We start from the raw sequence: 21,791 nt of genomic DNA, 5'->3' as shown, positions 1-21,791 counted from the left end.
CTCTAAAATCACCTTAAATGTCCGTGTTATATTTATATAATTATTACCATTTAAAAAAAAAAAAAACAAAAGATTCATATATTTTAAAATTTTTAAATTTTTAAAATATATCCCTTCTACAACAGTTTTTCTGCTGCCAGTGTGGAATATCGATGTTTTTATCAGCCAACTGCCATCCCTAGAATCTATCGATTAATAAGGACTTCTGCACGGCCCAGGAGAGCCATCCTCCTCCTCCAGCAGCGACAGGGCAAGGGCAGCGGCAGGAGCAGCTCAGTGACCACCATCAACACGGTGTCCAATGGCCCACAGGTGGTACCTGTGGATCCGGCTGGCGAAGATCATTGAGCACTTGGTGGGCAACGCCAGCAGCTACTACGACCGGGAGGCGCTGGTCGCCGATCCGGACTACGGCTCCATACTGAGCTCCCTGCTGGTGGGGCCCTGCGCCCTCGAGTTCACCCGGGCGAAGGTCCGATCCCTGTGCGGATGAGCTGGTAGGCATCTTGGTCAGATTATCCTGCAAAGAAACAAAAAATAATTAAATAATTTTCACTGCATCAGGTTCAGCGGCACAGGATCAGTGCCGGGAAAAGGACACCACCCACCTGGAGTCACTGCACCATAACTCCCGCACCACCCTCCTCTACGGCGTCCTCGTCTTGCCCAAGGACGTGTCGGGTGCCGATTCCCGGCTACCTGAGCCTCTACCAGGGCATCCAGTCACTTACCATTAAGTGGACTCCCAACCAGCTGATGAAAGGATACTCCGACGGATACAACAGCGACAAGAGCTTCTACTGTATGTCCACTGGCATCAGAACCGGAGTGGCGACACCTTCATCCTCGTCGGCCAGGACGGCGTTCAGCGGCCACCGATCCACTTCCCGGAGGGCGGGCATCTGCAGGCACTTTGATAGACCACTTCCATAAAATTTGTGCTTCATTGACACTTTTATTACAACAAAAACAAGGAAAAAAAAAAAAAAAATTGTTTTCGGAAAAAATTTTCACTCAGTCGGGTCGCCTTATATAGGCCCAGCCAGAATCGGTTGCGAATTATAGCCACATGGCCGACTTCCGGAAAAATATTGTTTTTGGCGCCAAAAACGCTTAAATTACTAGAATTGAGACAAAAAATCAGAATTTGATGGGGAATTGGAGATAATCGATCTAAAATCGATTTAAAAATATTTCGGGGTGGAAATTGGCCCTATGGTCGCAGGCCAAATAGGGAGTTATCGTATTCAGATTTTGATCCAGAATTATCGGAAATCGATGAGAAATCGATAAAAACAATCCGCTTGAGGATCGGATGAGAATTGGCTGAGATATAGACGTCCCAGTGGGCCAAATGGGGGTTTCTGGGATTTCCAAGGGGGTCCCATGGGAAAAGTTGAGAAAAAATCGGAAAAATATTTTGCATTCAGATTTTGATGCAGAATTGTCAGGAATCGATGTAGAAATCGATAAAAACAATCCGCTTGAGAATCGGATGAGAATTGGCCGAGATATAGACGTCCCAGTGGGCCAAATGGGGGTTTCTGGGATTTGCAAGGGGGTCCCATGGGAAAAGTTGAGAAAAAATCTGAAAAATATTTTGCATTCAGATTTTGATGCAGAATTGTCAGGAATCGATGTAGAAATCGATAAAAACAATCCGCTTGAGAATCGGATGAGAATTGGCTGAGATATAGACGTCCCAGTGGGCCAAATGGGGGTTTCTGGGATTTCCAAGGGGATCCCATGGGAAAAGTTGAGAAAAAATCTGAAAAATATTTTGCATTCAGATTTTGATGCAGAATTGTCAGGAATCGATGTAGAAATCGATAAAAACAATCCGCTTGAGGATCGGATGAGAATTGGCTGAGATATAGACGTCCCAGTGGGCCAAATGGGGGTTTCTGGGATTTCCAAGGGGATCCCATGGGAAAAGTTGAGAAAAAATCGGAAAAATATTTTGCATTCAGATTTTGATGCAGAATTGTCAGGAATCGATGTAGAAATCGATAAAAACAATCCGCTTGAGAATCGGATGAGAATTGGCCGAGATATAGACGTCCCAGTGGGCCAAATGGGGGTTTCTGGGATTTGCAAGGGGGTCCCATGGGAAAAGTTGAGAAAAAATCTGAAAAATATTTTGCATTCGGATTTTGATGCAGAATTGTCAGGAATCGATGCAGAAATCGATAAAAACAATCCGCTTGAGGATCGGATGAGAATTGGCTGAGATATAGACATCCCAGTGGGCCAAATGGGGGTTTCTGGCATTTCCAAGGGGATCCCTTGGGAAAAGTTGAGAAAAGCAACTTGATTTGGGATCAAGCAGGCTCCCATCCCTAGAATCTATCGATGAAAAAGGACTTCTGCACGGTACCTATCGATGAGAAGGGTCCTTTGCACGGTGAATATCGGTAAGCCGGCTGCCATCCCTAGAATCTATCGATGAATAAGGACCTCTGCACGGATCCTATCGATGGATAGGGACTTCTGCACGGGATCTGTTCCGCCGAAAGAGGGCGCTGCACAGGATTAATACCAAAAAGTTTATTCGCGTTACAAAGTAATTTGAAAAATGCAATCGGAATGGCATTTCGCGGAACCGCAAATTTGAAAACTGAACGGCCAAAGGAAAAAACCAAAAATTTGAACATATCCGAACTGAATGCACCAACAATTTGGGAGGATCTAGAGGATCCAGGATCTAGAAGGTCTAGCAGGACGAGCAGTTGACTTCGCCCCCGACAGTGGCCTGCTTCTTGAGGCCCTTCTGGAGACGGCGCTCCACCCGGCGGAAGACGGGCTGGGGGCGCTGCGAGAGGATCGCCAGGAGGCGCTCGTACAAGGAGGTCTTCAGGTGGGCGAAGCTGCCGATGAAGTGCGTGAGGAAGAAGACGGCGGCCTCCACCTGCATCCAGGGGCTAGCGGGGTTCTGGGCGGTGGCCAAGAGGGCGTCCATGACGGCGGGGGGTACCTGCGGGGCCATGGCTTTCAGGATGTCAGCGACTCGCTGGCGGAAGAGGCCGAAGCGGGAGGAGCGGCGCAGGCCAGAGTCCTGGTGGGAGTCGCGCAACTGGATGCGGTCGAAGAGGATCCTCATCAGGTCCTGGACGAGGGGCTCGAAGGCGGCGACATGGGGCTCCTGCAGGAGCTTCCGCCACAGGTTCAGGGTCTGCTCCACGGGGTACCACTCGCAGTACCTCGCCACGTGGAGGAGCAGCCCAAAGACCCTTCTTCTACGGTCCTCGGCCACAAGGGTCTTGGCGCCTTGGGTCACCGTGTAGGTCGTGGCGGCCAGCTGCAGGAATACGGCCACGTAGTTGGCCACGAGGGCCTTCTTGTCTTGGGCCACCGCCCCCAGGAACTTGTCCTCCAGGCCGCTGCCCATCTCGAAGACCTCCAGCTCCAGGTCGTTGGCGATGCTGGCCGACTCCAGCAGGGCCACCACCAGGTCGGAGGCCTCTGCGTGCAGCTCCTCCTCCTCGTGCAGCAGGATGAGGTGCGCCCGCAGGATCACCCGGCTGTTGATCAGGTCCTCCGCGTCCATGTAGCCGAATCGCGTCCAGGCAGCACACACCTGGGGGAGAAGGGCTTGTCGAAGAGAAGGTATAGCACCTACCTAGGACATACCTTCAGACACTGCTTCTCGCCCTCGAGCCCTATGCTCTGGTAGCCCATCAGCTGCCCCATGAGGGTCACCACGTGGGGGGCCTGCACCCAGAGGCGACGCTCGATGAAGTTCTCCCGGGTGGGAGACACGTTGACGACGTACTCGCGGGCCTCCTCGGGCAGCAGCTGCAGGAGCTCGAGGAAGACCCGGATGTGCTCCGGGCGGTTCTCGGAGACCATCTTCTCGGAGAGCTCGGCCAGCTCGTAGCTCCACGAGGCGAAGTGGAGCCCCAGGTCGATGAGGCAGAGGCCTAGCTGGATGATCAGGGGCCGGCCGGCGGGCAGGAGGGCCGCCTCCTGGAGGCACTGGGTCAGGCCGCTCTTCAGCTGGAGGATCCTCTCCACGGGCATGGTGTGCGCCTCGCGCTTGATCTTGGAGCGGATGGTGGTGGCCGCGAAGAGGAGCACGTGCATGGGCTGGGCCTCCACGTCGGCCAGGATCTCGTCCAGGGCCGGCCAGGCGTTGGGGGACCTCTGGAAGCGCCTCAGGTATCTGTCCCTCCGGGTGGAGCCCTCCCCGACCAGGGTCTTCAGGGCCTCGGTGACAGACTCCTTGGTGTAGGGGTTCGACGCTCTCTTGCGGTAGAAGATCGACATAGACTGGGTGGAAATTGTTATTTTTTTAAACTATTATTTTGTTTTTAAATCTTACCATGATGATAATCAAATAAGTCACAATATTCAACTCAAAACTTAAGTTAAATTTGGAAAAATGCGGTTCACAAAACCCGATTGCTTTTATTTGAGAAACAAATATTAGACTCTTGGAAAATATTCTCGAAAAAATCGGAAAAGCTAGTGCTCACTGTGAGATCTCAACAAAGATTGAAGGTTATCCGGAATGTTCCAGGCAAGTGGATGAAATTGAAAACTCAAGGAGCACTTGTATAATATGTATATCCCCCCCCCCCAAAAAAAAAACACTCGTCTTACATACAGATAAAATTTAATTTCAATCGTAAAGTATACATTTAACATAATTTGTAAATTCTCATATGTATCGTAGAGTTGTTGTTTGTGCCACAGTTTAAAATTGTCCTATTTACAGATTACAGCTTTGGTTAGAGTGTCTAAGTACATCGAAATAAATACAATTACTATTATAATTATTAGCGCTGGGAATAGTTACTTCGACCAATAAGTACACTCTTTTTTTTTTTGGCCAATACTTTTTGTTGTTTTCTCTTATGAATGAAGATTAAAAAAAATATATATATAAGTCACTGGTACTTAAGTTTCAGATCACACATACATATTTGTATATATAAATAGATCTCTGTTTTTTTTTACAGTGTACGTTCCTCTAGATGATCACAATGAAATAAGGCATTAAAGCAGCTATCTATTGTCTGGTCGATCTTATATTATTTTTTTGTTTTTTGTGTGTCTCTGTTGTAGCGTTTTTTTTTTTTTTTGGTACAAAAACTTGTAGTGTAGTGTAGTTCTCATTAGCCCATTACTCTATACATTATTATATACGCTTTTCTCTCTGTGTATGTGCCGTGAGTTGAGGTCAGGATCAGGATCAGGATCAGAATCAGAATTAGTATCCTATCAGGTAGTTGTTTCAGCTCATTTCAATACTCATTTGCTAGCAGGCACTTGCACAGCCTTTTCACATCATACCGCTGCCTAATTATTATTTAATTTTTATATATTTTTTTTTTTTTTGGAGGGGGCGAGGAGGAGAAAGCAAATACAGCTCAATTAAAAAAGAGTTCAAACATCAACAGAAATGCGATTAGTATGTACAATTAGTTGGTTAGCTCGTCTAAGAAACTACAGAGGATAGCAGAGGTTAGTGTTATGAGGCCTACAAAAAATTATTATCATAAAAATATTATTAAAAAAAAAAAACTACACAACAAATAGCTTTAAAAGAATGTCACATGTTGGGAAAGAGTGCTGTGTGCTTCTCGATAATGGGATGGCAATGTGATGCGATGTGTTCTAAGCCAAAAAATCCAAATTAAATCCGCAATTAAAAGCCAAAGAAGCCAGAGTGTTGGTGAATTAGCAACTGGTTGTGGTGTCTTGTGTTTTTTTGGGGGAATATGGCTACTACGTTTTGGCTCACTGGTTGGCTCGCGTATCCTCCCGCTGGTACTTGGCGAACTCCAGGAAGATCTCCTCCAGCGTCGTCTGGCTCACCGAGTAGTCCTCCACGTTCAGCTGGTCCCGATTGCTCTCCATCAGGCCGAAGATCCGGGACCATTTCACCCCCGTCAGGGGTATATAGAACGTTAGGATGCCCTGGTACTCCTCTCTGGAATATAAAATACATTAAAATTCATTCAAAACAAAGTATTTTTGAGAAAATAAATAAAGAGACATCTTAAATGCCTCGAATTTCAGTGACGAAGGGCCTTGCAGTGAAAAAAATATGTGATTTTATATAAATAATTATGATAATGTGCTTTAAAACTCATTCCGAACTATTTTTTAACTTTTATCGTCACGAATTTATCTTTCTCAACATTGAAACTGATATCTAAAGTAAAATTTCTGTGCCGAAAGCCCTTAAAATAAACAAAATATTCGTTTTTTTCATAATATGTGCTTTAAAACTCATTTCAAACTATTTATAAACTGCTTTCATAACATATATAACTTTCTCGTCTATGAAACCAATATCTAATGAAATATTCCAGTGACGAATGCTCTTTTATGAACAAATTATGTGATTTAATAAATAAAATTATGACGATATGCTCTAAAACTCATTCAAAAATATTTTTATTCTTATTTGATCACGAATATATCTATCTCAACATCGAAAGCAATATCTAATATAAAATACCAGTGACGAAAGCTCTTTGAATAAACAAATGGTGCGATTTAATATATATAAATTTTAAAAAACGATCTTAAACTCATTCAAAACTCTTATTAAACCTCTTTAATTACGAATATATCTTTTTTAACACCAAAAAAATATCTATAGAAAAAATTCCAGTGACGAAAACGCATAAAAGACCCAAAAAATGTAAGTAATAACTAATAACAAAAAATAATGTAGAACTCACTGTAGTATCGAGTGCGGATACTCGCGCTCCACAAACTCCTTGACGGCATCGATCTCCTGCTGCGCCAGCTGGACGGCCACCGGCAACTCATCATCGTTCCTCACCTGGAAGGCACTACCATTACCTGCCAAACCGCCGCCACTCAATCGCCCCTGACGCACCGCCTCCAGATTGCGACGCACCTTGATCTTGAGGATCAGACCCTTGGAGAACTTGTTCTTCAAATGCTGGGTAGAGCCGATGCACTTGAACTCCCCGTTCACCATGATGGCTAGTCGGGTGCACAGCGCCTCGCACTCCTCCATGCTGTGGGAGGTAAGGACGATGGACTTGCCAGAGTCCCGGATGCGGCAGACCATATTCCACAGCTGACGCCGGGCGGCGGGATCCATGCCCGTGGTGGGTTCATCCAAATAGATGACGGACGGACTGCCGATTACGGCAATGGCTGTACTCAACTTTCGCTTATTGCCGCCACTGTAGGCATGCGTTCTCTTATCGATGTGCTTCATGAAGCCAAAGGACTTGGCCAGATCCTCCGACAGCTGCTTGATCCTGGACTCTTGGACGCCACGCAGCATGCAGAATATCCGTAACATTTCCCGGCCCGTCAGGTCGTCCAGCAGGGCGTCGAACTGCGGACAGTAGCCGATCATCTTGTAGATGCTGTTCATGTTCGATTCCAGGCTCAGACCCTGGACATAGGCCGATCCGGAGCTGATCCGCTCGTCGCCAGTCATCATCTTGAAGGTGGTCGTCTTGCCGGCACCGTTCACGCCCAGCAGCCCAAAGCACTCGACTCTGAAAGATTCATTAAATTATTCATTAAAAATAGAGTTTAAACAAGAAATCTTGGGGCACAGCTTGGGCAATCTTCTTAGGATATTAAAAGGGAATACTACAAAGGATTTGTGGCTCAATTCTTCACAATCCTGCATCAAAACCTGGCTAAGAATATTTTTATCCATTTTTCTACAAATTTTCCAACAGTATCCTCTTCAAAACCGCAGGAAACCCCCATGTGGCCCACTGCGAAGCTTATATCTCTGCCATTTCTTGTCCGATTCTCAAGCTAAGTGTCTTGATCGATTTCTATATCGATTTCCCATCAATCAGCATCAAAATCGCAATCAAAAATATTTTTTACATATTTTATAAATTTTTCCCATGGGAGCCCCTTCAAAATGCAGAAAACTCCCATATGGCCCACTGCGACGTCTATATCTCTGCCAATTCTTGTCCGATTCTTAAGCTAAGTGTCTTGATCGATTTCTATATCGATTTCCAATCAATCAGCATCAAAATCGCAATCAAAAATATTTTTTACATATTTTATAAATTTTTCCCATGAGAGCCCTTAAAAATGCAGAAAACCGCAGGAAACCCTCATTTGACCCACTGCGACGTCTATATCTCTGCCATTTCTTGTCCGATTCTGAAACGGAATACCTTTAAAGATTTGTAGATCAACTCCCTATAAATCTGCATAAAAATGTCTATAACATGTTGTAAAAAGTTGTCTAAAAGTGCTCCTAAGTGTGAAACATGGGAACTATTCCGTAAAATATATTAAATAAAATAATAACTCACTCCTGAACGCAGAGCGACACCTGATTGACGGCCAAGAATTGTCCATAATATTTGGTGACACGATCCAGAACCAGATTCTTGTTGGCCAACTCATGGGAACTCATGTTGAGGATGCGTTCCCTTTCGGAGGCCACGTCCTCGTCCAAATGACCATCCGGAGGTGGTGGCGGTGGCTTCCTAAAAACCCAAAAAGTTAAATCAATAAAGGGTTATAGGATTGGATTATTTAAGAATAACTTACGATACAATTTTACGGATATTGTAGATAAGTTCGTTGATCAATCGGAATTCCAAGACGATGATGATTAGGAAAAAAACGACACCAGTGACGGCCATGTAGACGGTTTCTGGCAAGACTCCAGGCTCCTCCCAGGCGAAATAGGGCTTGATATCTGAAAGTAGGCCAATAAAATGGTTAAGGTCATAAAATATATCATAAAATTTATAGTAATAGGTTATAGGAGCCACTATAGTGTGGATTGTTAATAAAATTGATGAGAAAAGTGGGAAAACAATGAACTAAAGAGAAAGAGAGGCAAGTACTACTTACTTATCAATGACATATAATATATAATATTTTTAATATTTTTAATATTTTAAAATTAAAAAGAACAAAACTCACTGCAACACTGTGGCACCAATTCGCAGAGTATTATTGGGGGTATGGAGCCGACCTTGGCGCAGGCATTCCTGGTCGCCGTATTCGTGTAGACCTTGTTCAGTCCCATGGCCAGTGAGAAGTGCGGAAAGATGCGGAATATCCATCCCAATATATTGGCCGTATCCTTGGTATCAAAGAAATCGGATGACATCACCACAACGACAATGAACAGAGCCATTCCACAGAATATATTGACGATGGAGACGCGAGCGAAACCGGTGGCTGGTTCCTTGAAGAACAAGGACATGATGTAGATGAAGGGCAGGCAGGCGAATCCGAAGAGTAGGAGGAGGGAAAAGTAACGTCCCAGTTCCCCAAATGTCGACAATCCCGACTCCTGGAAGCAGACAATCGTGATGATGACGATGAAGGCGGTGATCGCATAGGTGACGAAGTCACATATAAACTGTGTACACCAGAAGGTCCAGACTTTAACGCCACCGACAAACTGTAGGAGCTTCGCTCGCGACTCTCGCTCCTTGATCAGGAACAGGATATAAATGGAGCTGACAAAGCACATGCAGAAGCACAGATTGGAGGCCAGTTGGGTGCCCAGATTATTCCCGGTGCTCAGCTGGGAGAGTAATGTGCTGGTGGTGTACGGTAGCGGTGCGTTCGTCACCTCTATACTGATGTTCGGCGACAGGGTCTGGGCAATGGCATTGTGCACCATGTTCACCGTAAGTGGGGCCGTGTGGAGGGCCTGGTTGTTCAGCCAGGCGGTGATGTTGGTGGCTTTGAAGCTGGCGGCCACCAGGTAGCGGGAGTTGACCCTCACTTGGATCGTCTTTCCCAGCTCCAAGATGTGCCTCTATGAGAATAGGGATATAAATTATAAATTAATATGTTTTTTGGTGTTTTTTCAAGTGGAGGTCCGGCTGTCCGCCTGTCCGCTTGTCCGCCTGTCCGCTGACTCAAGTTTTAAGTTAAAACTTTTAAGATTAAAATCATTTTTAATCAGGGCAAGTGTTTAAAGGACATTAACTTAGAACTAGTCTAAGTCATAACATAGTTCATAGGTTGAAATAACTTGTCCATGTGTCCGCCTGTCCGCCTATCCGCCTGTCCGTCTGTCCGCTAGTCCACTTTAGACCAAAACCTACCGTAAAATTCTGATTTTCCGTCACCTCCAAGCCAAAATCATTGCCGTACGACTTCGACAAGACCTCGTATGCCTGGGAATACTTGTAAATGGGACTATCATTCACGGCTTCGTATCGATCCAGGACCGTAACTGCCACTGGGTATTGGGTCAGGGAGAAGGTAATCGGTTTCAGTTCCTGGAAAGTGCCCTGGGTCTTAATTATCAGAATGGTGACAACGACAAAGAACACTGGCATTATGTTCTGGATGAGGAGTAGCAGTTTATTCCGCCATGTGTAGAGGAACTTCTTGAGGAGCATGGCCTTCCACTGATTGGACAGCAGCTGGAGGCCGTTGAGGAGACGTCGATTCTCCGAGAAGATGCCATCGGCTGCAAACAGTTAATTGAGCTTATCGGGAGCTATTCCAAGATCGAGTTCAAACACTGCTTACACTGTACGGATTCGTTGTCGTCGTCCCCGGGACCACGGTAGCCGGTGCCGCCGTTCATTATTTCGCTGGGATCCTTCAGGTTACCGGTATTATCCTTTTCGGCGCCCACCTTCATGAACACCTCCTCCATGGAGGTGATGCCAACGCCATAACCATTCAAGTGCAGTCCATCCGATTGCTTCTCCAGCTCCCCGAACATGTCCTCGAACTTACTGGAGGCACTGTCCGGCAATTGGTAGGAGAGTTCAGCACCGATATCGCATTCCGGCTTCAGACCCGGAATATATTTGTTCAGCAGGGCAGTCACCTCGTTGGTTTGGCAGTCATCGCGTTTGACACAGATCTGGAAAGGGGATTTTTTTAACTCGATAGAAATCGATAGAAATCGATAATGTCGATAACTCACCAATCGGTAGCCAGAACCGTATTGCTTCTTGAGGAAAAAGGAAGTGCCATGGCACTTCAGCTCCCCATCACACATGATTGCAATCCGATCGCCCAGGACATCCGCCTCGTCCATGAAATGTGTGGTCAGCAGCAGTGTCCTGCCGATCTTCTCCTGCTGCAGGAGATCCCACAACTGCCGCCTGGCCGATGGATCCATTCCGGAACTCGGCTCATCACAGAGCACCACCTTGGTGTCACCGCACAGGGCACAGCAGACGGAGAGCTTCCGCTTCATGCCGCCGGATAGCTTGCAGGAGGCGACATTCGCCTTGTCCTCCAGCTCGATCATCTTCAGGTACTTGGCCACCTCCTGCTCCACGGCCTTGCCCCTCAATCCCTTCATGCGGCTGAAGAATCGGATGTGATCCGCCACGCTCATCTCGTCGAAGAGGACATTGTGCTGAGGACAGATACCCAAGGACATCCGGGCGCCTTCTATGTTCGTTCGGATGTCACTGCCATTGATGATCGCCGTGCCGCTAGAGGGTGGGAACATGCCAGTTAGCATTGATATTGTGGTTGTCTTGCCCGCTCCATTGTGTCCCAGGAGCACCGTTATTTCATCCTCGAACATGTTCATCGAGAGGCCTTTGACGACCAGCTTATCGGCGAACTTCTTCTTGAGATGTCGCATCTGAAGACCGATGTGCTTGCCGGCCGGCTCCGATTCGAAGGCATTGGGATCACGCTGCTCCAGATAACCATTCGGTATGTCCTCCACGCCCGTGTACTCCCGTTCCCCGCACCAGAACTCCCGGGTGAAGGGGAAATTCCATGGCTTCGGCACTCCAAAGCTGCCCGGCATTATCTGCTCCACATAGAGGCAGATGGTCATGTAAAGGACACACGACACCAGCATCATTATCATCACAGCTCCTATCGTCAGGGTATCATCGACGGAGACGGGTGTGAAGATATTACTCCATTGGAGGCCTTCGCCCGTACCCTCGAAGCCGAGGATCAGTTTAATCCCGAAGCCCATGGCCGTGTTCGAGACCAGACTCCAGCCCAGTTTCGAGCCGAGGGTCAGGCTGTCGTATGAGTTGATCGTGAAGGAGTACGGTATGTAGGCTATGAACCAAATGAGGCCAGTGACCGCCGCCGCAGTACTCGCCCGGGAGAAGAACGTGGCCATCATGAAGCAGAAGCAGATACTGGCTATCAAGTAGATGATCAGGAAGAAGACCAGGGCCGTGAAGCTGGCATGTGTCAGCACGGCCACGTCCTCCGACCAGTGGATCTTCACCAGAATGGCTATCAGGATGGCCGATATGGTGAGCATTATGAAGGACTTGACGAACCACGCCGTCCAGTGGAGCCAGTTGCTCAGACCCTGTATTTTCATCACTTCCTTGAGCTGTTTCTCCTTTTCGGCGGTTATGAACTGAAAATTGAAGGAAATAACTTGGATTATTGAAAGTTAATATGTCGCTCTGAGCTCTACTGAGGTATGTAGTTTGAAGTTTATGTCGCTCTTGGGTCTACAGAGATATGTAGTTTGAAGTTGATGTCGCTCTGAGCTCTACAGATAATATTTTAAGGATTATGTCGCTCTGAGCTCTACTGAGGTATGTAGATTGAAGTTTATGTCGCTCTAGGCTCTACTGAGGTATGTAGTTTGAAGTTTATGTCGCTCTGAACTCTACAAAGATATGTAGTTTGCAGTTTATGTCGCTCTGAGCTACACTAAGATAAGTAGTTTGAAGTTTATGTCGCTCTAAGCTCTATAGAGATATGTAGTTAGAAGTTTATGTCGCTCTTAGCTCTACTAAGATAAGTAGTTTGAAGTTTATGTCGTTCTTAGCTCTATAGAGGTATGTAGTTTAAAGATTATGTCATTCTAGGCTCTACTAAGATAAGTAGTTTGAAGTTTATGTCACTCTGAACTCTACAAAGATATGTAGTTTGCAGTTTATGTCGCTCTGAGCTCTACTGAGATAAGTAGCTTGAAGTTTATGTCGCTCTTAGCTCTACTAAGATATTTTAGCTCTACTAAGATATGTAGATAAGATAGCCACTTACCTTTGTAATATAAGTGCAGGGATATATGAAGCTCAGCAGTATGATCAGTGACATTATCGACGACATTCCCTCCAAAAGTGGATCGAAAATGTACGATGGATACGGATATCGTTGCATATGTATGTCCGGCAGCTCTCCAACTCCATTCGTTTTGTTCCTTAAGAACGCCATCGATAGTTGGTGCTGCAGTGGCAGGAATCCTTCACGGAGATAGCCCACGGGTATGCCGCCATCGACGTCGCCCTCGTTCCGGGGACCCGTCAGATCGATTGTCGGAAATAGTCGCATCGTCAGCCATGTGTTTGCGATCGCGATCGTTGCCGTTCTCAGTTCGGATGGAAATCTCAGCGAGAATCGAAAATCATCCGGCAATGAGTCACTTCCCGCCCACGAATCATCGAACTGGATGCCGGCAAAGGCACTTTTGCTAATCACATCATCCTCCAACTGCATGGCATTGGCCGAAGAGCACGGCTCCGCCATTCCTGGGTCCAGATTGTAGATGGCTTCGGTGACCAGTCGCTCCAGGGCGGGACTGGTCGGGGAGTAGCACACCATGTACTTGAAGTTGTTGATTCCATGCAGCGAACTCCTATTTTCAAATATTTTAATTTTTTAATTTTTAATTCATACAATTTTATGAAACATAAAACATTTGGTTAGTAGTTGGGGTTTTATGAAGGTGTTTATGGCGTTTTAAAGGTTAGTTTAAAGGTTAGTAACATATATGTCGTTTGCAGAATATGTAGTTTAGTATATGTCGTTTTAAAATTATATAAATATATGGTGGTATGGTATGTTATGGTCAGTTTTGTCCTAAAAATTGTATTTAATTGTGGGTTAGTAGTTCTGCTAGATTAGGTTGTACTTTTTTTGTGGGTTTATGACTTTTTTTATGTCGTTTGAAACTGTTTTAAAGTTTGGTGTATGTCGTTTTAAAATAATCTTTCGCATTTAAGGTTTCAATTTCTTATTTATGAATTCAAAAATGGCTTTATTTTTACATTTTAATTGACTTTTGTTTGAGTAAATCTCTTTTGTGAATGAAAAGGATGTTGGGGAAGTTTGAAATGCATTTTAATTGTGGTTGTGACTATTTGCATTTGTAATCCTGTTTAAGTTTCAGCTTTAAAGAGTGTGTCTATACTATGACTTGTTTATTTTTGGTTTTTGTTACGGTGCCAGGTTGGAGTTTGTTAGATTGTGGTGTTTGGTGTCTGTGTCTCGTGTTTACATTTGATTTATTTACCTCTGTTGGTTGGGTGCAATCAGCGCTAGGAGCTTGCCAAGGTAGGACGATCTATGCAACGAATTCCTTCAGACGAAAAACATTTACATATCATGTACGAATATATACAGAATAGAAACTGGGAAGGTAACGAAAGAAAATGCCAGAAGCCTAGACTACAAAGCGAAAAGCATTTTTTCAAAGAGCAAAATAAAGCAAAATGCAGAAAGCAAACAAAAATTCTAATTGGATTTAAATAAACAATAATTCAGAAGCAACAGAAATGAAGGTAGAGGTGGCTATTTATGTAACCCGACGCTCTAACTCGTAACACAAAGCGGCTATTTATTTTTATAAGCCGTACAATATGCGGCAGCGTCCCTTGGTTAGCTGGGGCGGAAGATCCGCGCAAAAGAAAGGAAGCTGAAAAGGAGTTTCTCGACTGAAAGATAGTCGGTACTTCCATATTTTATTAAGCTTTAAAAAAATATAAAAATAAAAATACAAAATCGGCTAAAATAATAAAGATTTCTCAAATAAATAAATGGAAAAAAGCACTGAAAAAATAATAATAAAAACTAACAAATAAAATAAAGCCATAAAGCTACTTAACAACTTGATATAATAATCGGACAAAAACGATCAAAAAAATTAAATTATTACTCACTTCAGCAAACTCAGATCTGTAATGTTGAGAGCGGGGTACTCCCTAGTATTCATTTGCTCCGTATCGACCAGGGTGCGGACCAGAACCAGGAGCAGGGAGAATATGGCCGGCAATACCAGTTCGATGATCATCTGCCATTTGTGGTTCCATTGGAGGGTCCAGTTCTTCCAAAGTAACAGGACAAACTTGTCCCAGTTACTGACCTTTGCCATTTTAGAGCTTCAGATATTATCTTCCTTTTTTTTGTATTTGTTCGTTTTGGCTTTGGGTTTCTCTAGATTAGCTCAGCATTAAAATCTCTTAAAATTAAGGTCTGAAAAGAGTTTGAATATATTCAAATCTATTGATTTTCTTACTTTGAAAATGTTCAAGGTGGCGAAAAATTGTCATTGATTAAATATTCAGTCGACACTTATTGATTTCATGGGTCTGCTGTCATTGAAAATTCATAATTCAGAAGGGAATTCGTAAAGGTATTCGTAAGGATTATATACAATTGGAATAAAATCTATTAAATATTGACTTCCTTAAACACTATCAGTGGGTATACAATTGACCCTGTTTACAAGTTCATTGTTTTTTTTTTTTCAATATGCAATGTCAAGTACTCTCCTCTAACGATCTATTCTCGAATCCTGAGTGCTTTTCAATTATCTAATCATTATCGATGGTTATGTTATCGATAGGGTTTCACAAAAAAAAAAAAACTGAAAGCTAATAACAATAAAACACTAAAAAGTTAGGTAACTAAATCATAACTCTTGTAACAGCACAGGTTATGGGCTTGAAAGAATCGCAAAACACTACAGATTAGAGATTCTTAATATTCTTTAATATTTTATAGCTTAAATAGAAGAGTCTTTGATTTCTATATATTATGTGATTTATAATAAATAATAATAATAAGTAGTATCCTTTTTTCTAGACTATCTAATACCCGGTACTTCTCTTTATAAATTCTATAGATCGCTAGAAATTGTTCTTATTTATTCTTTAATATTTTGTAAGTCAAATAAAAGAGTCTTCGATTTTTAAATAATTTCTGATATATAATAAATAATAACAATGAGTTATATCCTTTTTTCTAGACTATCTAATACCCAGTACTCTCTTCAAAAGATTCTAAGCTCTATTAAGCTTTTCTAAATTATTTATTTAATATTTAACATTTAAGCCAATAATGCACATTAAGCCAATTTTTATGACCTTTTGACTTCGATTGGAATTATCAAAGTGCAATCGAGGCGTCTGGACATTTCTAATCTTTCTATGGCCTGATTTCCTAAATTTAGAAGGGCTAGCCCCAGAAGACATTTCTTTGTTTGAAACGCAAGCCACTTTTTAGCAAAAAAAAAACCAAACAAAAATAATTAATTAGGCAGGTGTTTGCAGTTGCCAGCCAGTTAAAATTAAAATTAAAATTAAAATTGAAGCTGAATCAAATTGAGAAAACGATGGCAACTGGTTTTCAGTGTTTAGGGTTTCGTGAAAATGAGAAATGAGAAACTTGCTGATCTCACAATGAGTTGTAGAAAAAAAATCAAGTATAGTGCATATATGAGACTGGCAATATCAGTCGATAAGCTCGATGAAAAAAAAAAATGCTTCCGAGGAAGCTATGTTATATGAAATGTTTGGACTTTCAAAGCGACACTATTTTGTTTAGGAATTAGGCCACTTGTAGTCAGAGTGCTTTGATTATGAGACCTAATTGAAATAATCAATTTTTTGGGGTTTTTTTGCCTTTTCCCAGACAGACAATTGGGCTAATTTCAGAGACTTCTTATCGGTTGAATGCTCTTTTAAATATTTAGGCATTTAAATGTTAAATATTCAGTGCTAGATTAATCAAAGAAACTCTCTTAAAACAAAGAGATATCTAATTGACATTTCAATTTTATTATTTTTGCAATTAAAGTTATAATGAAGTGGCATTACGATATATGTGTTTGATTAGATTTCCAAAATGAGTTTGACATTTAAATGGTTATAGAGAGAGAGATACAGATATAATAATAGTATAAATATTATTAAAAAAGGTGTTTTATACTTTAAATAAAAATTAGTAATACATGGAATTATTTGGAATTATTATTTTTCTAGCAAATTTAAATCACTCTTCAAATAAATCCCAATATTTATTTTTTCTATCAGGAACATAATTTAGAATTTCCAAGTTTCTGGGATAAACCAACCAAAATTTTACGACCATAACCACTAGAAATCACAAAAAAACACTATGTGTTACCGGAATAAACAATGATATCGGAGTACACCCGGAGTAATCGTAATTCCCGGAGTGGCATAAATCCGGAGTGGAGAAAAAAATGTCACCAACAGCTGTACCGCCGATATGATAATTCCAACTCACTCCACCTTATTACTCACAAAGTACACAATAATAAAAATAAAAATAATATATATAATAGATATATAAAGTAAGAGAAAAAAAAAAAAAAGTACCTAAAACGTAATCGCGATTACTCCGGCGTATTCGGAGCCGTCGACCGTTACGGGTGCCGGACAAGTGGGAACTGAAACGCTCCGGCGGACAATCTTCCGTATTTATCAATGAAAAGGTATATTTGGAGCGCAATCTATTGAAGGCCAATAAAGCAAATAGCGTTTATTGGTTTCTGGCCTGGCTAAAAAATGATAAGCCGATACACATGTCCGACCCACTCCGGGTACGGCGTAACGCGTCCCAGGGCATTATCTTCCATACATATATATGTTTATTTATTTTAGGGATGTCTGGCACTTTCATAAACTATAATATCGCAAGTGGATCTATTACTCATTCAAATAGCCCTTGACTTTCCATTCCTTTCTAATTATAGTTAATTGAAAAGACTTTGTCGTAACACAACACTGTCTAATAAAGCGATAAAGAATCGATAAAATCGATAAAAGCAATAAAAACTAATAATATTATTGTTAGAAGAATGTTAATAGTTATACCCTTAAGCACATGTTAGTTTTAGGGCTTTGGGTTTGAAAACATAATGCCTTAATCGATTTATTCAACAATTAGAGATAGCTTCGATAAAAACGATAACAAGAAAGATACCAAAAGCCTTTAAGCTTTCGAGTACAACTTATCGATTAATGGCTAATTTAAAATCGTAATTTTTGGTAGTAAAAATGGAGTAAAAATGAGAGCAATGACTCAAGTCCCTTAGGGTTAATGGCTCTTGTCTTAGTTATGAAAATCTGAAGTGGTCATGCGGCAGATCGGTGCGATATAGATAAGATTCGTAAGAACCCTGGTTTGCTGAAAAATGTCCAAATTCTGATTATGCTGAATAGTTCTTTCAGCGAACACCTGTTCTCCAGAAGAGTACTTCCGTCCTTATCGAGCCAAGAAACCAATTTCTATGATATCTTTTAATATTTATTGTTCAGATTCAGAGTGCAAACACGTTTTACTTTCGTAGTACCTGTACTGTACTGTACCTGAGTACTTGAGTGTTAAAAAGGGTGTTAAATTTAATTGGAGAGGTTAATATTTTCAAAAAAAATACTTAAAAAGGCTTGCCCTTTTAGCTCACATATATTTAATAAAAACAATAAAATAAAATTTACAAAAAAAAGTAATTCCTTCGAGCCGGATTTGAACCAGCGACCTATGGATATCCGCGCTGTTTTCTCAACCACCGTCTACAGTCCACCGCTCTACCAACTGAGCTATCGAAGGTCCACGGAAGGCCCCGGCTAATCACTGAAACAAAAATCACAAAAAGCCACCATCGCCAGCCAGCGAGACGACAAAAGTGAAAGGTAAACAAATCTATATATTGTCATGTGCATACATTATATATTATATAAAAAAAATAAATAAAAAAAAAATCACCTCTTGTTTGTGTTGCTGACCCAGGCATTTTATTGATACTAAAGTATGTATATTTAAACCAGAAATAATTGAATTAAAATGCGGTTGTGGGGCTGGGATGGACCAACACCCTTCGATAGCTCAGTTGGTAGAGCGGTGGACTGTAGACGGTAGTGGTTGAGAAGGCGCTGATATCCATAGGTCGCTGGTTCAAATCCGGCTCGAAGGAGAGTTCTTTTTTTTCTAATATTATTTTTTAAAATCATAATTTTGTTGTAAATTAGTATTTGACTTTGCTATAATTAAATTGCATCTAATCTATCTGCATTTCATGACTCATTTGATGATTCAGAGCCTCTTAACAATGACTTGAAATGAAAAAAAAATAAATATAAAAAATCGAAAGGCTATAGTTTCATTATCATTCTGATTGGACAATGTAGACAGGTCATTTAGTATTATTTCGACACTGGATGATGTGTCTGAACTATCACTAGATAGCACTAATAAAATAATCCATAAAATAGACATTAAGTAGAAACAATAGAATATGTCTATGATATTACCTTTAAACCTTGGGTAGACCCCCAATTCTGGGCGTGTGGCACCTGTTATCGGTAGTAATCGTGGTGTGTGATATGGATTTTTACCTAGAATGTACTTAAAGCCATAACTTTAATCAACAAAATGCCAATAACTCATCACGAGGATTCCCACTTAGAGGGATTTCGATGATTCATAGACTTTGGCATGTGACTGTCACAGAAATCATGACAAGAATCTTTGTAGGAAATACTATTTATTCTTTGGAACAAGTTTATAAATAGTAAAGGATATAGAATATATATAGTATATAGATAGAACCCCTTTTGCCCTTTGGATTGTGACTCATAGTCTGTCTTTTGAAAATAAAAGTCAAGATAAGAGATAAAGTACAATTATTTTGCACTCGTTCTGCACAATAATTGCAACTATTGGATATCGGTGTGACATATTCCATATATCGTATATACACATATATTATTTCATTCGCAACTTGTGCGATTAGGCCGACGACCACTTAGAGATAAATATGGGAACTTGGTGTTGGGGCATTACTGCATAATTGATTCGGAAATTGTTCGATGGGTGATTAGTTTCTATGCCGATGTGTTTGACCTTTATTCGATTTGTTTATTTTGCACTGTCATGGTTAGTGGATTAAGTTATACATTATTAATGATTAAAAGCTTGGAAGTAAAGATTATATACTTAAAAATTATAAATAGTTTTTATATCATTTCATTTGAAATAGATTTTATTTAAGACATAATTCGGATTAATTTGATAAGAAAATTTTTATCATTTTATTCAAAAAATTGTATAATTTAATGAAAAAATTTCAATGAAATTTAAATACTATTTTTTTTTAGTTAAATTTCAAAGAAAAAAGAATATGTAGTAAGAAAGCTCTATAGAATTTTTTTTTAGGTGTATAGTGGCAACACCCACTCTATAATGACTGTGGCAACCATGGAAGATAACGGTAAATGTCAGGGTCGTGCAACATAGGGGACCGGCATCCTCAAATGCGCATGAAGCCCATGACAAGTGTGTATGCACCGTTATACAGACAACTTTGGCGCCTCACTCCCAAAAAAAAAAATAAATATATAATAGTCCTAGACCGGCTATTTTTCATATTTAGTCATATATATTTGTGATTTGGCCCACTGTGCAGGCGTCTAATAATTATTAGCGGCACATAACATGTTAGAATATATACATCAGGTGCGAATATTGGAAGGTGCAAAACTGAGTACATGCCTTCTGTTTTTGTTTTTTTTTTCTATCTCTTACATTTTTTCTTGTATTATTGTAGTATTTAAGTCTATTTCTTACAAATTAAATAAGTAATCGAGAAAAAAAAAGTTTGTTTCATTTGGTTCATTGGTTTACGTTTTATGAGCGGTTCAACATGCATATTCTGAACATGGAATCACTTTTGCTCCCCACTGTATATATAGTAGTTTTTATATTACATACCGACTATACAAATTATAGTATACCATATACTACTGCTATTAGCTTTTATCTTTGGCTGCGTCATAGGTAATACGTAGATAGAATAGGTCCCAATTATTATTTTTGTTGATTTATTTGTTATTTCGTTTTGCACGTTGGCCCTACTTATTTCTAATATTTCGTATTTGTTTAGATGGTTTCGGGGGAATTATAGTAACAGCTGACTGACTGACACACACTCGCGACACACACACACACGGCCGATTATAAAAAAAATAATAATACTAATTTTCAAGTGTTGTATACTTCTAATGCCAAAAAAAAACTAAATAATACGCATATAAGCATCGATGAGCTTTTTCCTTCCAACTTCCATAATCGATAGCTGTTAGCGCCGATATTTAAGTTAGCGCCGATAGAAAGTGCGCGCCAAAAGCACGATAGCGATAACTTTTTAGTGATGGTTTGAACTTTAATATGAGTTTTAAATTAAATTTAAACCATGAAATATATATTATTAATAGAAAAAGTTATTTATTAGAATCAAATAGCTTTTAAAATCTATTTTACCAAACAATACTGCTTATTTTATTCTTAAAATCTAATCTAATCTAAAATCTATCTTTCACTTTCTTCTCTAAAACCATTTAAAGTTAGTCATCATTCTACCTTTTCTGTTTTCATTACTTCCCTCTTTTTAATGAAATATTCATTGGGGCATGTGAAGTAGTTCCCAGCATTGAAAAATTGACTTTCCTCTGGGACTCTCATCTATTATGAAAAGCAACACGTTGTGAGCCCAGTACTAGCCTTTTAATTATTGATCCGGGGAAAGCCCACGGCCCTAGCAGTATATAGAATGTCTATGTCTTTGTCGAATATCCAGGCCAGACATTTGGCCTTGGTAGTTGTTGAGCCAAACTTGTGGTTACAGGAGTGTTGGCTCTTTAAAATAAATATGGTTATTACATGTGGCTTTAAAACATGGAGTGGGCTAAAATATAGCCACAATTCCTGGCCTAATCGGAGCCCATTGACCTCTCTTTTTAGCAGAGTATGAGTCCTAGAACTTACCGGTTTATGTGGATTTTTAAAGAATGTTCTACATC

General features: G+C 41.1%; 2 protein-coding genes and 2 non-coding genes across 6 annotated transcripts; 1 reads left to right on the top strand and 3 right to left on the bottom strand.

Moving 5' to 3' along the window:
• Positions 1-2,532: 2,532 nt before the first annotated feature.
• LOC6504518 (transportin MOS14) lies at positions 2,533-4,523 on the bottom strand. Its single transcript, XM_001967020.4, has 3 exons — positions 4,322-4,523; positions 3,631-4,269; positions 2,533-3,577 (listed from the first exon to the last, which is right to left on the bottom strand). Exons 1-3 carry the CDS (start codon positions 4,322-4,324, stop codon positions 2,714-2,716), a joined length of 1,506 nt encoding a protein of 501 aa, XP_001967056.2. The 5' UTR covers positions 4,325-4,523; the 3' UTR covers positions 2,533-2,713.
• Positions 4,524-4,598: 75 nt separating this feature from the next.
• On the bottom strand, positions 4,599-21,067 carry LOC6504517 (phospholipid-transporting ATPase ABCA3). 3 transcript variants are annotated; one of them, XM_014903997.3, is made up of 13 exons: positions 20,704-21,067; positions 14,847-15,159; positions 14,201-14,266; positions 12,952-13,543; positions 10,889-12,313; positions 10,483-10,825; positions 10,050-10,420; positions 8,908-9,757; positions 8,527-8,677; positions 8,286-8,462; positions 6,696-7,496; positions 5,747-5,935; positions 4,599-5,301 (listed from the first exon to the last, which is right to left on the bottom strand). In XM_014903997.3, the coding sequence occupies exons 2-13, from the start codon at positions 15,056-15,058 to the stop codon at positions 5,247-5,249; spliced, it is 5,232 nt and encodes a 1,743-aa protein (XP_014759483.1). In that variant the 5' UTR covers positions 15,059-15,159; positions 20,704-21,067; the 3' UTR covers positions 4,599-5,246. The 3 variants fall into 3 exon arrangements, with proteins under 3 accessions (XP_014759483.1, XP_014759484.1, XP_001967055.2); XM_014903998.3 differs by lacking the exon at positions 20,704-21,067 and adding an exon at positions 17,310-17,401; XM_001967019.4 differs by lacking the exon at positions 14,201-14,266.
• Trnay-gua lies at positions 18,445-18,543 on the bottom strand. The gene is made up of 2 exons: positions 18,507-18,543; positions 18,445-18,480 (listed from the first exon to the last, which is right to left on the bottom strand). It is a non-coding gene; the product is annotated as a tRNA-Tyr (tRNA).
• Trnay-gua lies at positions 18,809-18,907 on the top strand. The gene is made up of 2 exons: positions 18,809-18,845; positions 18,872-18,907. It is a non-coding gene; the product is annotated as a tRNA-Tyr (tRNA).
• Positions 21,068-21,791: the final 724 nt, after the last annotated feature.

The sequence above is a fragment of the Drosophila ananassae genome, chromosome XR (assembly GCF_017639315.1).
Source record: "Drosophila ananassae strain 14024-0371.13 chromosome XR, ASM1763931v2, whole genome shotgun sequence".
NCBI classification, from domain to species: Eukaryota; Metazoa; Arthropoda; class Insecta; order Diptera; family Drosophilidae; genus Drosophila; species Drosophila ananassae.
The sequence above is the reverse complement of the archived record's forward strand: the minus strand, read 5'-3'. Positions and strand labels throughout refer to the sequence as shown.